The sequence below is a fragment of the Ptychodera flava genome, chromosome 1, assembly GCF_041260155.1.
Source record: "Ptychodera flava strain L36383 chromosome 1, AS_Pfla_20210202, whole genome shotgun sequence".
In the NCBI taxonomy this organism is placed as follows: domain Eukaryota; kingdom Metazoa; phylum Hemichordata; class Enteropneusta; family Ptychoderidae; genus Ptychodera; species Ptychodera flava.
In genome coordinates this window covers 55,705,287-55,721,532 of record NC_091928.1, presented here as the reverse complement: position 1 = coordinate 55,721,532, position 16,246 = coordinate 55,705,287, and the positions used below count along the sequence as shown (strand labels likewise).

General features: G+C 35.4%; 1 protein-coding gene across 1 annotated transcript; it reads left to right on the top strand.

The window, feature by feature from the left end:
• Positions 1 to 1,032: 1,032 nt before the first annotated feature.
• Positions 1,033 to 13,188, top strand: LOC139141437 (endoplasmic reticulum-Golgi intermediate compartment protein 2-like). The gene is made up of 10 exons (XM_070711058.1): positions 1,033 to 1,468; positions 3,227 to 3,382; positions 4,187 to 4,301; positions 5,305 to 5,470; positions 5,854 to 5,941; positions 7,351 to 7,449; positions 7,952 to 8,049; positions 9,732 to 9,894; positions 10,646 to 10,725; positions 11,665 to 13,188. Exons 1-10 carry the CDS (start codon positions 1,366 to 1,368, stop codon positions 11,770 to 11,772), a joined length of 1,176 nt encoding a protein of 391 aa, XP_070567159.1. The 5' UTR covers positions 1,033 to 1,365; the 3' UTR covers positions 11,773 to 13,188.
• The last annotated feature ends 3,058 nt before the right edge of the window (positions 13,189 to 16,246 follow it).

Sequence of the window (16,246 nt, the reverse complement as noted above, 5' to 3'; positions counted from 1 at the left end):
TAAAATGTGCAAACGATACATATATATCGTATGCTACCATGTCTCAAGTGTGATTTAAAAATATCAAACTTTGGCTTTTATGAGTCGTCATCAGTTCACACCTTGACCGTACTGATATTAGACAGTTGCACTTCGTTTACAGGTACTTTTTACCACCGGGGAGCCCATCAGGCTTAATAAAGAATCACACGAAAATAAGCAAAAAACAACACACAGACAAGAGAAAAGAAAAAAATAAAAGAGAAATAAGAAAATACAAATAAAACAAAACCAATAACATTAATACAAATAAGATGAAAAGATAGACAAACGATGCGACAAATATGTAAACTAGGAAAAATATGTATTTCCCTGCTGCTGAATGGACGCTACTCTCTTTTGAAGAATTATTCTACGGAATGATTCCCATCTCTCTTTGTCATAGTGTCAATTTTCTTGATATCGACCAATTCAGAGACACTGTGAGCCGTGTGGTTCATATCTACCGGACGGAGAGATGAGAGTGAATAGGTAAATCAAACTTCAGTTTTCAAGACTCGTGTAACTTAAACATAATATAAATTATCTAACACAAGGCGAAGGGAATGTATTACAACTTCGTCCATCGAACCTCAAAGGATTTACCAAGAACGTTGTTCTCTACCCAACCCCATCCCCAAAAACGAACAGGTGAATCCTGCATAACACTATCCATATGGCAATAAACGCGGACCCAGAAAGACATTCGACTATAAAGACTCATACGCCGTCAAGGAGCAGTCTCTTTCATTGAAGATTGGGGCATTGAAGTAATGGAAGCCTTACCTTGTGAATGCGCAATAATCTATTACATCATCGAAAAAATAGAAAATAGAAAACTAGTAAATAACGCATGAATTACTTCGTGCCCATTGAGCACATTATGATGATAGAGGACAAAATGGGCACATCGACAGCAAACGTGTGGTACTTTGAAAAAAAACAAGAGCAATAAGATTTGTAGATATCAGAGGGCGCAAATGCAGATACCCTATTTGGATAAAGTTATAACGAACAAACGAACAGTAACCTTTGACATAGTATATAAAGCCACGTCTTGTTTACAATAAGATGTTTTCCCGAGATTTTAAACATTTTTTCAGCTGCATCAACTGCATTTTGGTTTAAATGGTAACAAGCAACGTCAGATGACTGGTTTTAGTAGTTGTTCGTCATCGAAGACACCCAATGGTGGATAGATAACTGTAAAAGTCGAAGGCCGACTGGAAAGCTTGATTCGGATGCACAGCTGCTCAGTCGTCTGTTCACAAAACACGTAAAATATTCAGGGAAGATTTCGATAATTACTTGTTGATAACATCATCGTTTTAGACAGCATTTATCGAAATGTTGAGGAGGAGGAAACAGACGTTGAAAGTTGTAAAAGAATTGGATGCATTTCCTAAAGTCCCTGAAAATTATCAAGAAAAATCATCGAGTGGAGGAACCGGTGAGTCAATAATGCTACGCAGTCAGTCTCTTCCTACCTCCATGGTCTATGTATGTCAACCCCCAACCCATCCAACTTCAGGGCATTGTGCGGGAGTTGGAAATTAGTCTTACGAAAATTGTCAAAAAATTCCCCACCCCTTTGGCAAGACAATCTGGAAAATCCCCACCTAAACAAGTAATCTCCCACATTTAATACCCCACCAAATGGGTGGGGCATTCATAAATTCTGCGCTTTCCATGAAAGCATGGAGGCTCCTACCACCTCCATGCATGAAAGTGACTAGGGGGATCAATATCAGGCAATTGCCCCACCCCCACCCCCTCAGGCATAGTTCATGGCAAACACGGTCGCTAATCCCCCACTTTTGTTGTATCACCTGAGGTGTGGTCTCTTGGGGAATATGCGACAGTCAATGTTAACCCCCCACCCTCCCCACCTCAGGGCATAGTGGGGGATTTGGAAATAAGTCGTATGAAATTAGTCAAAGACTCCACTCCCTAGGGCAGGACAATCTGGAATATCTCCACCTAAAACAAGTAAATCCCCAACTCCAATGGTTGGGGCATTCTTAAATTCTGTGCTTGTCTGTGAGAATGACTAGGGGATTAATATGAGGCAATTGCCCCAACCCCTCGGGCATAGTGTCATGACAAGCAGTCTAATCCCCCACATTTGTCCATCAAAATGTGTTCAATCATTGTCAATGTATAGCTGTTTTTCTAAAATCATTAATTATGCAAATGAGCAAAAAGTAAGTAAGCCACACCCACCAAAACTAATCAGTTCTTGCCATTTGCTAACTCAATCTATGTACCAGATTTGATTCTGATCTGATGAGCCATTTTTGAGATATCGGACCAACAGACAGACACACACAGACAGACAGACATCGCTGCGACATATACTCCACGTGTGTGAACACGTACATAAAAATGATGTTTTCCAGTCAGGGTGAACAATCCCTCTAACTGACAGCAATTGTAAATTGTTTTAGTCCACGCAGGTATGTACAATGTATTTCAGGTGATTTCTTCATGCCAATTTTTACCACTATTGCAATCTATAAAGTTAGCTTCAGTCGAAAGTAAAGTTTCTTGACAGCTAGTGAATTGACCAAGGGTAGATATCTAGGGATGAAACCATCGTATTAACCCTTTCACTTATAGTCTGGCTGAAACCAGTTGTCAACAATGGTGATTGTGAAACTGTTAGGATATTGGGCATGAACATGTTAAAGTATGCCAAAGATGTCTATGTTGTGAAGGGAAATGTACCAGTGTTTAAAAATGAATCTCTCTGTCAGTTCAGAACTGTAGACCATAGACACTTAAGAAGTGTTTCTTGAGAATCTACTGAAACAGAATTAAGAACTTGTCAAATGTTGTCATTCACAAATTACAGACTCGTCAAATGTTTCCATATTCAGACTTTGTGTTTCAGTGCACATATTTTAATGTTGCATATCATTAGATAGCATGTAGTAATTTTATGGAAATGTATTGCACATCCTCATCCAGCACATTGTGATTGTAATGTTGTTTTAGGACAGTTTTAACTTTATCTCCCAATATTGACACCCAGTGACCCACTGGACTTGTACCTACACTGTTAGTCTACATGTAGCTGCAATTGGTTGGTAGGAAATGTCCAGCGGTACATGTGTCAGCCCAGATACTAGTGTTTTGCTGTAATTCTCTGATGTTTGATACATGTCAATTACATTAAATGCATTATTTCTGTATTTTTTTTTGACAGTTTCCATCTTAACATTCTCACTGATTGCCATCCTGGTAATATCTGAGATTCGTTATTTTTTGGACACTACGATGAAATATGAATATGAAGTGGACACCAACTTGACCGGCAGACTGAAACTTAATGTTGATATCACTGTTGCCATGCGCTGTGAATGTAAGTTGTAATATTTTACAGTCAGTCTCTAGTTTCTTTCAAACATTGTCTTGCAAGTTGCATACATGTATGTTCTTTGAACATGCTGTGCCTTTTTTTTGAATAACAAATAGTCGTTGGAACTGCGCTCAAAGGTCGTATGGGACCCATACGACCCATGGCAACAATGTATCCAAGGCACAATGGTGATTGATGACAGTTAAAACATGTCTGTCATAATCTATCATCGTATAATTTAAATGTTGCAGCAATGATGATGAGGTGCATCTTGATATCGTGCACGAAATACATTGTTTGTAAACAAGAAACTCGCACAGGCGCAGTTCCGACGACTATATCCCAAATATTTAATAGACTACCAACTGTATGTTTTGATGAATTTTAAAGTATTCTTCTTGTATTTGAATAACACATGTTTTGTGGAACTCCCGAAATGATGTTACAATGCCTAGTGTTCAGTTTGTCAACTCAGCAGACAAAGCCCATCAAGATATTTGTATTCAATATGTCCAATGTTATTGTTAACCATTGAATTAAAGCCTTGATTGGAATTCACCATCAACAATACTATGGCATGTTGTAAACAATGGGTGGTGTTTGTGATGCTAATACTGTTCTTTTCAACTCAGCAATATACACTTGTTTTATGGCATGAATACAATGAAAATATTATCCCAAGAGATTTCTGTTATCCCTCAATAAATCAATATCACCAAGGTGTGTAATTCATACATTTTAATGTTCAACTTTACACAAATAAGCATCTGTGGTATCAGTAATTTTCTTATTTGTATCTTTCCACAGACATTGGTGCTGATGTTTTGGATCTAACAGGGGAGACTATTAGTGCCTCTTTCAGTTCTCTTAAAGAACAAAACGTATTCTTTGAACTTTCCAAGAGACAAAAAGCCTGGCAAGGGTAAGTTTACAACAACTATTTAGATTACCATGTCTTTCAGTTTGTTTATCATTACAGTCATTGTGTTTAGTTGTTTATTGTGAGTAATGAAGCTTTAAAAATAAGGGAGAAAATAATAAATATTTCCTATTGCACTTTGTGGTGTGCAATCGCAAATTAATTTTCTTAAACCTGACCATCACTGTTTCCTGAGTCTGACAGTCTCTGATTTTATACTACTCATTGCAAATTTATCTTTTTGAAGAACACTAGTTCAAAGGCCAGAAAGATTATATTTTAATGAAAAAAAGAAATATTTATATAAATACCGGTATTTAAATTCTTGTTGTTTATTTGTGGGCTGGGAGTAGGTACCACAGTTTTTGTACAGAATTACCATGGACTGTTCAAATTTACGAGTACCAACTTTGCAACTTTTCCTGAAATGGAAGGTCAAACGTCTGTATTGTTGCCAAATACTGATGCCAAAACTGTACATTTTCTTCAAAATAAGATATCCTGTATATTTGGAGTAAAAAAACATGTCAAGATCAAGAACAATAGTCAAAACTCTACACTGTATCAAACGTTATGTGGCTAAAAGTTTACATTTGGCAAAAAAGACTGAATTTAAAAGCTTTTTCAAAACTACAGTACTCAAATGTACATACATGTATAACCAACAAACTTTTTCTATGCCTGTGAAAAAAAAACCAGTAAATTAATCCCAGTACAGTGTATGATAGTGAAAAAGTGAAAAAAGATTTCTGTCAGGCCATAAGAAGAAAATAGTTTGTTTCTCATCCATGTACATCAATCTCAGCTAGACTCATTTCAAAACATGATGGTATTGTAGGCAATTCACAAAACATCAATGTCTGTTGTATCACATACCAGTATACACTTTGTACAGTCTATTAGCTCATAAAAACAAGGAAAATAAATTATAAATAGATTTTCTCTAATAATTTTTGTGAGAGACCTTGGATGATAAGCAATTGATGATTGTTTTTCCAACTTTCAGAAAACTTCAGGCAATACGTCAGGCATTGAGCACTGAGCATGCAATACAAGATTTACTCTTCAAAGTTGGCTTTGATAGTTCAGCGACCTCAATGCCAGAGAGAGAAGACAAACCAGAAGGCAAGGCTGATGCTTGCAGGATACACGGCTCTGTGGATCTACATAAAGTGAGTTTTCAACCCTACCCACAGAAACACATGGTTTATTCCTATTGTGTTAGAAGGTGTGGAATAAACTATGTATTGGAAGTGGGTGTGTGAAAATTATAATGATGCATTCTGAAGCAGAAAGTTCAGTTATTATGTCTAGCATTTATGAAAATTGTACCATATTTCAGTCTGAGTTTCATTTGAAGGTCTCTGGTTTGTGTCTGGTCACATTTATTGTTAGCTCACATTTGGCATATGCATAATGATATATACCAAAGAGAGCTTATATGGCGAGTCGGTGGAGTCTGTGTGTATGTATGTATGTTTATGATTTTAGTTGTAAACTGAGAATCTGTAAAGTCTTTTTACCTACTGAAAGATGTATATTGACATAATTTCAGGTTGCTGGTAATTTTCACATCACAATAGGAAAGTCAATACCACATCCAAGGGGACATGCACATCTCTCTGCTTTCATCAATTTCAATCGTAAGTTCAGTTTTATTGTAGCTTTTGATCAAGTCTGTTAACTCATTGTTGGACTCAAAGTTTAAAAAAATATCCAAAAATTAAAAATGTTTTCTATTTCCTGACATTCAATATGCTGTAAAACAGAGATCATTATCTCATTTCGAACTTAAATATGACAAATTTATTTTTCCAACAGAAACATGAAACCATGAACTGTAAATTCTGCAGTTGCATTTGAAAATGAAATCCCTGTTGTACTGGCTAGACCTGTCTCATTTTTGTTGCGGCTGATTTGAAATGTGTACAACACAATACATACCTGTTCATCTGGAGAAAGTGCTTTTTGCATTACCGTGTCTGTCTACCACTTGATTTAAGGTCAAAATTAAAAAATGAATATGATTTTTGTGTAAATTATTTTTGATTGATTGACTCATTAATTATCCTTTACTGTTTAGGAATTCTACAGTACTGTTCTCTTAGGTACCCAGACTAGCTATACCATCTATTAATATTACAATAACACATATCACATGTTCATAGCTGCAGCAAGAACATTGCATTGCCTTTCATTCATAATCAAATCTGTGTCAGTCTTTGTTTACAAGTGTCCCCTAGGTCATGGGTTACACAGTAAATTACTTTGTGACTCACTTCTTGGGTGATACTGACCAATTTCATATGGTAACATAATCCTAGGGCCCCCTAAGAAGACCCCAATTACTTTGTTAATGAAGCTAATAATTAACATAATGGCCATGGAGTGAAGTCTTGCAGTTTTTAGCTCTGCTGTTTTTGGCACAGAGCTAATCAGATAGGTGGTTGTCCATACTGTCATCCATTGTCTGTTGTTATCAGTGTCTTTGGTTTCATCTGTCAACTTTTCACATTCCAAGCTGCTTCTCCAAAACAGCAGGTCTGATTGCTTTGATAAATAGTTGACAGGTTCCTTACGGTGGGTGACCTTTGTGAGATTTGTTCAAACTGTGTAAGAAGATGCATATTTGTAATTTTGGGGCAATTTCCCTACTTTTGATGAAAAATCTTCTCTAAATGCTCTTGTCCAATCGCTCAGAAATTTGGTGTATTTGATTTGTAGGTGATTTTAGTCAGATTTGTTCAATTTTTGGCAAAATCTGCAGTACCAGTATGGTATATTTTGAACATATTTTGCCAATTTCAAAATCTTCAGAAATTGTCAATCAGAATGTTTTGGAATATTTTGTCTCTTTTGATTAATAGAGAAAGCACCTCACAAAAAAACCTGTTCATCTGCTAAAATGATGATACTTAATGTACAAAACCCTTCACAAACATTTCTCACACATGTGAAATCAAATACATGTATCACAGCAGAGCTCTATTGGTTTGTCTTTTGTCTAAGTCATGACATCATTTCATGTTTTGCTGTCTGTATTGCTTTCCAGAATACAATTTTTCACATCGGATAGATCACTTTTCATTCGGCATTCCCACTCCAGGGATTGTTAATCCATTGGATGGAGATCAAAAAATTACAAAAGAGAGTAAGTACCATTGAATCAAGCCCTTTTTCAGAATACTTCCGTGGACTGGTTGCAAACAACAAGAAGCTACAAGAAGTAAGGTGTGAAATCAGCGCCAGTTTTCTCAATGTCATTTGTCACAATATTTATAAAATTTGTGTCACTAACATGTCTAGGTGGTTTTCCTGTCAAAGCAATCTACAGTTTTTCATTCAGTACCTTTAATTCCTCAAAACACACCTTATTGTATTGTGTGCAGACATACCGGTAGTACTGGTATGCACACACCAGTACATACATACCGTGTGCAACACCTTACCGGTATACCATTAACATCGAGTGAGTCAGTACAGACTGTCTTTACAGTTGTAATATTGCCCAATTGTACATAGAATAATGCATGATTTTATCAGAGATGCATGAAATATGATGTTACAGTGGTAAAATACTTATTAAAGCACCTGTGGATCAGAAAGAGATAAGCCATACATAAATGAATTTATATCTGTGTGTCTTGTTTCAGGTATGCGTATGTACCAATATTTTATACAGATTGTACCAACACAGGTGAATACAAGAGTTGCTAAAGCAGACACACATCAGTATGCAGTTACAGAAAAGGTTTGTCTATTGTTATCATCCTTGGATAAGTGATTGTTGAAGCAGGACAGTGGTTAAAGTTAGCAGTGCATGTGTAACTCCCTTTCACCCAAGTTTGGTTTAGTCATAGTATCAGGGAGCTATCCTGAAACATACATGTACCTTGATGGTAGAATGCAAAAAAATGCCACAAATGACATGGTGCATTTACATCACCAACAACTTAAAGATAACTTTTTCTGCTGATGTGCAGTGTGCTAGGAAGGTTATATCTGATTGGTCGATTGTCACTATTCACAGCAACTTAGAGAGTTTTTTTGTATTATTTAATTATAATGGTAAGATTCAGCCACCCAATTGGACATCAGCTTCTGAGACGCTACACATCAGCCCAACCTTTGACTTTCTTGTCATGTAAATTCCCTTATACTGCAGGACTTATAGATTAGGTTCTGTATGCCCATGTGTGTGATCTTGCATCCGTCCAAGCAGCTATCTCAAACATGCATGGCCCTATTTCTTTCAAACTTGGCTCAAGGATAAGACACTATAGCATACATATATGCACACCAATTTGTTTTGTGATTCGATCAATATTTGTGCAAGTCAGCCATTTTCTTGGAATTTTTTAATGTCCAGAGCCATTGCTAAAACATGCCTTGACATTTTACTTTTAAACTTGGCACAAGGACTACACATCATGACTTACATAGGCATGTCAAATGTTCTTCATGAGACGATCCAATATGGATCAATTATATGGCTGCCAGGCAGCCATTGTGTTCTGATTTTTTCATGCTCACTCTGATAACATTACATATAAAATGACATGTAGTATTTTTCATCATAACAGAAACCAGTTGTTGTTGATCACATTTTTAAATAATGTATCATATACACAGTTTTGTGAAATTCATGTTTGTACCTTAATATGCTCTTCAATGCTGCAATTTACCACCTTTGTCATCTACAATACCTGACCTTGCCAAGACAATTCTCTTACCAGCATGCCACGAGAACCTTAAAATTGACCCAATTCAGTACACTTTGAACCTACAAGTAGTCATTAAAGATTGTATGTAATAGCGCCCTCTAGAGCAACTTGTGTATTTTCCATGTTCTGATACCATTTATTTTAAAGGTATACTGTCACCTGTTTCAATTTTGCTACAGTTCATCCTCCACCGTTACCATGGAAAGAGAAAATCTAAACCAATCACAGATTTTGAGTGGATGGCCGCTTTTTAAAAAACAGCGCCTTCACATGGATATTTTGAATACCAAGGAACGCCCCTTTGATCATACCGGTACATGTGCATATTTAGATTACAGGTGACTGTGTACCTTTCATGAGCACAAGGCACTTTCAGGATATATCATCAATTTTATTCAAAGAGTAAAAAGAAACATTCATTAGCCTATTTGGCACTTCTGGACTTGGAAATTGTATTTACAATCACATTTGTAAACTTTTACAGTTTCACATTGACAAATTTATATTTGGCAAGGACTGTGTAATTTACAATGACGTGTTCAACATCATTTAACCCTTTGCACCCGGCTCGGACATAAATGTCCGATGACGTCATAGAGTACCAGGGGGTTCAGGGTGCAAAGGGTTAACATTGCCAGCCTGTATTGTGTGGTCCTAGGCCTAGAGGTAAAAATGATTGATAAATTAGTGATTTTCTCTGTTATTTCAGGACAGGGTGATTAACCATCTAGAAGGCAGCCATGGAGTTGCTGGAATTTTTTTCAAGTACGATTTGTCATCTTTGTTGATCAAAGTCACAGAGGAATACCAACCAATATGGCAGTTTTTAGTCAGATTATGTGGAATTGTGGGAGGAGTCTTTGCTACATCAGGTTGGTATTCAACACAGGTTGTATCTTCTGGGGAGTGTATGAATTTTGATAGTGATCCCTAACTGTTAAATCTGCTTTTGACAATACAAGTAAATGATCTAGCTTCAAAACTGTCAAACATGTTATGTATATTGTTTGAATATTGTCAGAGAAGTTCAATATTTTCTTCACACACATTCTGAAAACACCTCTCTGTTAACGTTGATAGCCAAAGTTTTTCCTTGCTATCAAAGGATAACTGTGTTCAAAAATTAATATATGCCTTTAGTTTCATTTTGACAGAGATACACATGTAACTTAAAATACCAGTATCTAAACTGATAGGTACCCACAATCAACTGACAAATCCAAACCCATGTATAAAGCCTGACCCAGCAAGTGGTGAGCTAGCAATGTATAGCCTGTGGTAGATTCAGAAAGGGCAGCCGTCTTGCTCCAGAAAACAGACTTATGATGATAATGTATATCCTAGGCAATGAGAATCAGCGGGCAATATCTAGACACATATTTTTCTATGCTATGCTGCATGTACCAGACATTTTTTGCCACATGTCAGCCTTGCTGTTTGGTAAAGTGATCACATTTAAACAGAAAACCCTTCAGCCTAGAACTTGAAGATACAGACTTGTAAACCAGCTTTGTGTAGGCTGTCTCAATATTAACAAGTTGGGTCATTGTATGATAATTATTTGTCACCTGTGACACTCTTTCATTCTCAAAAAAATTAACAAAAAATAATTTTATCTTACAGGCATGTTGCATTCATTGATTGGAGCTCTGTATGATCTTATATGCTGTCGATATCAACTAGGAAAATACAAACCAAAACAGGTAATATTTTGATTATCTCTCATTTTATATTGCTATGATTCACCTGCTGCTTCACTTCCTCCTCTAGTAATTGTCAGACACTTGACACGCATAGCTGACACCTGTAGCTGGGTTTTCTTTGAGTCTGTAGAGTACCCTTTGTGTTTATTAATGTCCCTCAGCCGATACACGTACTGTCTAGCCTTGTTCGTATGACAGTGGTTTGACATTACCATTGTTAAGGTAATTAACACAGTCAATAATATACAGCAATGATCAAATGTCAGATTATTACATCTGACATTACAAAATTTTAAGGTTATTTACAAAATACTATCAATATAAAGGATCCCTGCTTGGGACATGGGACTTGCCAATGTTTGCAAATACGTACCGTGTATTGTGTTTCCTAATATGAAATGCATAGAAATGTTTTGTAAAAGTTGACATTTTCTAAGAAAGGCTGCAAATGATTGCATCTTGTAACTATGAGGAAATGGACTTGTGTGACAACTGAAAGTAAAATTGCTACAAAAACAAAGTGCATACTGCAGAAAACAGGTCACCACACACCCATACAATTCTCACACAATTCTCAATTTGTAGTATGATTCCTACCTTCCTTTTGGCATGCATCGATGTCAGCCTCTGACAGTATTAAATGAAAATGTTATGCCCAATTGTGGATGAAATAAATTGCATTTGTTTATCTCTTCATAAAAGTGTATGTGTAAACATTCTTTTAAACATGTACATTCCCAAGTAAAAGCAACTGAGCATCCTTTGTGTGTGCGTATTGTACAATGTTTAACTGTGTTATATACAAAGTATCACATCCCTAAGTCTTCAGGATCTACATTTAATATCAGGAAGCTTCAAAGGAATGTCTATTTTCTTCCTTACTCTGCTAATATTATGTAATTCCTGTTTTCATATTCTTTCTGTTTTTTGTAATTACAGATTGATTCTACCAGTGTTCCTGTACACAAATTAGATCAAGGAATACAACCTGTCACACCACAAGTTAACTTTGTACCTCAATCAGACCAACAGACAATACAACAATAGAGTTTCTTCACATCCTGTGTTTCTGCTTCATTCAATAAATCTGTAAATTCTAAGATGCTGTCAGACAGAATTAATAATTGGAAAAGAAGAATTTACAACTTTTGTATTTTTACAACTTTTTTACTCTGTTCACATCATTCTCCTAAGCTATGAGTTGCTTAAGCCATGTTGTACTGAAGTGTGAAGTATATTTCAACCAGGTGTTTTTTACCTTGAAATTACGTCATTAAAACTAAGGACGATAGTATCTGTAAAGACCTGAGGAGAAAGGTGACAGGTTACCTTGCCCAATACAAGAAAAATAAATGTCTCTATTACAGGGCTAGTAGCTAAAACTTAATGATGTTTTTTGCAGTTGTTTGCTTTTTATGTCAATTACAGTTTAAAAGTTACTGTGTTTCCAAGGCATTCAGCCTGTCAACTTGGCTTGTACATGTGTAGACTGCATTGTTATTGTTGACAAGTAAATTCTGCTCAAGACTAGAATTCAAATGTGATCAATAATAGTACATTCTACATGTCTAGAAGCAGTGCAAGCTAAATACAGGGTATTTCAATATTGTTTTGCGATTAGAAGTCATAAGAGACAAACAAGTTGTCCTTCTAAAAGGTACTTCAACTGTATTTTACTACTTTTTACTTTGTTCACATTATTCTCCTAAACTATGAATTGCTTAAGTCATGCTGTATTGAAGTGTGTATCTTTCAACAGTGTGTTTCTATCATAAAATTATGTCATTAAAATAACTGAAGATAGTTTCTTCGAAGACCAGAGGAGAGATGTGACAACTTGGAGATCTGTGCCATGTATAAGAACAATAACTTACCCTGTTATAGGGTCAGTAGCTATATCTTTTTATGATCCCCCCCCCCAATTTTTTATTTTAATGTCAGCTGTAGTTACTTACACTTCTCCCAAAGCATGTTGGGATTTACAGTATTAACCCTTTGCATCCTGACCCCCTGGTACTCTATGACGTTATCGGACATTTATGTCCGAGCCGGGTCCAAAGGGTCAAGCTTTTCAATTTGTAGTAACATGTTTAGACTGAATTGTTATTGTTGATAAGTATTTTTGGGGCATTCTGCTCCAGACTAAAATTCAAATTTGATCAATAATACTGCATTTTATATGTGTAAAGGCAGTGCATTGGCAAGCTAAATACAGATTATTTAGGGAGTATAAAAAGAACTTGGAAGTGACCTGTTAAAACATAGTAAAAAATCATCAAAAGTTCAGCTACTGGCCTGTTACCTACCAATACATGTCTGAACTGACAAACACTGTCCTCTCTTAAATGTACTGGAACTGTAATAGAAACATAAACGATGTAATATACATGGCTTTGATTTGTGATATCTTAGACTTTTTTGTTCAAAGCTTTCATTTGTTGAATAAATCTGAAGTCCTTCAAATCTGTGTGTGTAAGTGTGTTTGGTTTTTATGAACAGAGTTAGAAGAATACACTGAGAACTGTACGTATTGAAAGCATTATGTTAGACAACTTTTTACTAACTGCTTCATAAATGACAATCAAACTGGTAATCAGAGTTTATTTTCTGTTTGGATTTCCAGAGGAGCATTCAGACTGCTACACGATGTATGTGACAAAGAATGTCTTTGAAATGATTCACAATTTGCATCTAGCTCCAAAACTCGAAATTTGCTCTGAAAAGGAATCCGTTATTACAGCAATGTTAAGATGTATTTCAGCGGTAAAAGAGTTTACATGTTACCCCAGTGCCAAGACATTGCCTTTACTGTGTTATTGATGTTGGCATATTTTAAAGGGAGGCAGTCGTCGGAACTGTGCCTGTGTGACTTTATTGTTTACAAACAATGTACTTCATGCATGAGATCTAGATGCACCAAGTCAACAGTAGCTACACAACATTTAAATTTTACGATCTTCATCATTAATAAACACATTTTAACTTTCATCAATCGCCAACATACCCTAGATGCAATGTTTACATCGGTCATTCGGGTCCCTGGCAACCTTTGAGTAGAGTTTCCGACGACTGCCTCCCTACAAGGCACCGTATTACTAGTCAGTTTATTCTCCTTTGTCGTCTGTTGTCCATCCTCTGCAGTCAACTTGTGACTGCTGCTCGGGAATGTACAAGTCTTACTAACTGTTGGTTCATATGATGAAACTTCCACATGTGTTTTGAGAGAGCGCTTGGTCTACCATCAGTTTCTTATACCACTGGTCTGACAGCTTCCAAATTTGATATGTAGCTTTACAGGGATGCTCTCAAATAGTTTAGTAAACATAATCAGAAAGTTTGTTTGAAAATCGTTTTAGTTCCCTTTTACCTTTGCATTTTCCAATTACAAGGTTTGTCAGATAATTCAAAGAAAAATGAATAACATATAAATGTCATCCAATTGTTTTAATGTTAGTTATAATTAAACAAAATCTAGAACCAATTTGTCACATTTCATGACTTTTGTCTCGAAAAAATCTAAACATGTCATGTATGATATTTCGTAAAAAACCCCCCAAACAAGTGGGCTCAGCAATGGTGCAGAAGCTGGAACTGTTGATAATTTGTTTTCAATATTTTTATGCAATATATCAAATACAGTTTCTTACTGACTTCCTACCCTATGCTGAAACACACAATATTCAGTTTGTCAACAAAGACTATATATATATATATATATATATATATATATATATATATATATATATATATATATATATATATATATATATATATATATACACATATATATATATATATATATATATATATATATATATATATATATATATATATATATATATATATATATATATATATATATATATATATATATATATATATATATATGTATTGGATGATAATTGAATTAGAGTCCAGACTGAAAGTCATTTGTCAATGTAAAACTTTAAACAGTAAAGACTCTGTGCAAAAAAAATGTGTGACTGAATGGAATTATTTATTTTTTACCAAATTTGCCATTAATACACCAAAACATTTTAGAGATTAAAACTTTTATTTTATGGAATATTTCAACTTTCAAGTTTTGTCAATTTTTAGCATCATCTTAAGTTGTATAAGTCCTGTACCTTTGAAAAAATATTGTTTGGTAGGCCACTGTGCTCTGATTTTCGCTATGACAATTTGAAATATGGCTCTACAAAGTGCTGATAATAGGAGGTGTCGAACATCTGCAAATAGAACTGCCCAATACATGTTTATTTTTTTCTTTGCAGGCATCCCCAATAAGCTATATGATAATTTGGGGGGGGATACTTGAACAATTTTGAGGTTCTTAGGGGGATCTGAAAAAAAAAGATGTCAGTTGCGATTCCTCCAGTCCCCTCCCCAAACGTTATTTGTGAACGTAACCTTACAGGCGCTCATTCATTCAAAAACAAGACATTAGATTTGTTAAATCCATTCACTTTATTGGAAAAAAAAACATCGCATTGCCTTAAGGCGGTGTACCAGGGTGTACCAAAATCAAACAGTATTGATTTCTTTATGAATATACAGTTTTAATTCCCTTTGCTGTAAATTTTGTAAAATATATGATTTGGATGGTCCATGGCCGGAATCAAGAATAACTTTTTCTATGAATTAAAGAATTACATACTGATAATACATATAAAGTATTGGTTGTTTTTCACTTCAGGCCTTCAGCCAATAAAATACAAAATTCAACGATGAACAATAAAAGTAAACAACAAATAAAATGCAAAATAGTACAAATATGCCAATAATGAATTAATATATTGTTTAAAAAACCTTCAAGAAAGATGGGAATGAGAATCAACACAGCTGTGGATCGACATGTTATCGGTATTCAATGAAGGTTTACAAAATGTAAAGAATAACTGAGGATAAAATAAAGTCTGAAAGTGGACATTCATTTTAAAACTGAGATTACATGCTAAACTTAAAGAATTCATACTCGAAGTAAAACGTTTACAAAAAACAGTACACTTCTTGTTATCTTGTTTTATATATCATTTCAAATCACACCGTATTTTCATAAATGTAATTTGAGCATAAACGAAAGTAGTTGAGAATATTGATCGGTGAGGGCGCTACTCATTTCCCAAAGTCTACCAAATGCGTGACCAAGTGCATGAACAAACTTGAGCTCTCGGGCTCCTAAATTCCGCTCCTCGACAATGTCGCGCACTGCCATGTTGCCAGAAAAGAAGGTAGAAACCACAATAAATCTTAGCTAGGTTGGAAGATTATTGAAGGACCATTTTACAACAAAATTACCCAATTGTTAGTTCTATCAGTCATTGACTCTACCCTTCAGCAATGAAAAAACAGAAGTCAACAGCTTGAATACGATGCGAATTTCTCAATCTTTTATCGGCGGTCCTCACGTAAAACTTGACAACTCTGTATCAATAAATCAAAATAATGAAAATGTTTTCCATGACTTTGTGAAAAAATTGTAAAAAAGTTCAGACCGGGGGAAAAGTGTTTGCATTTCCCG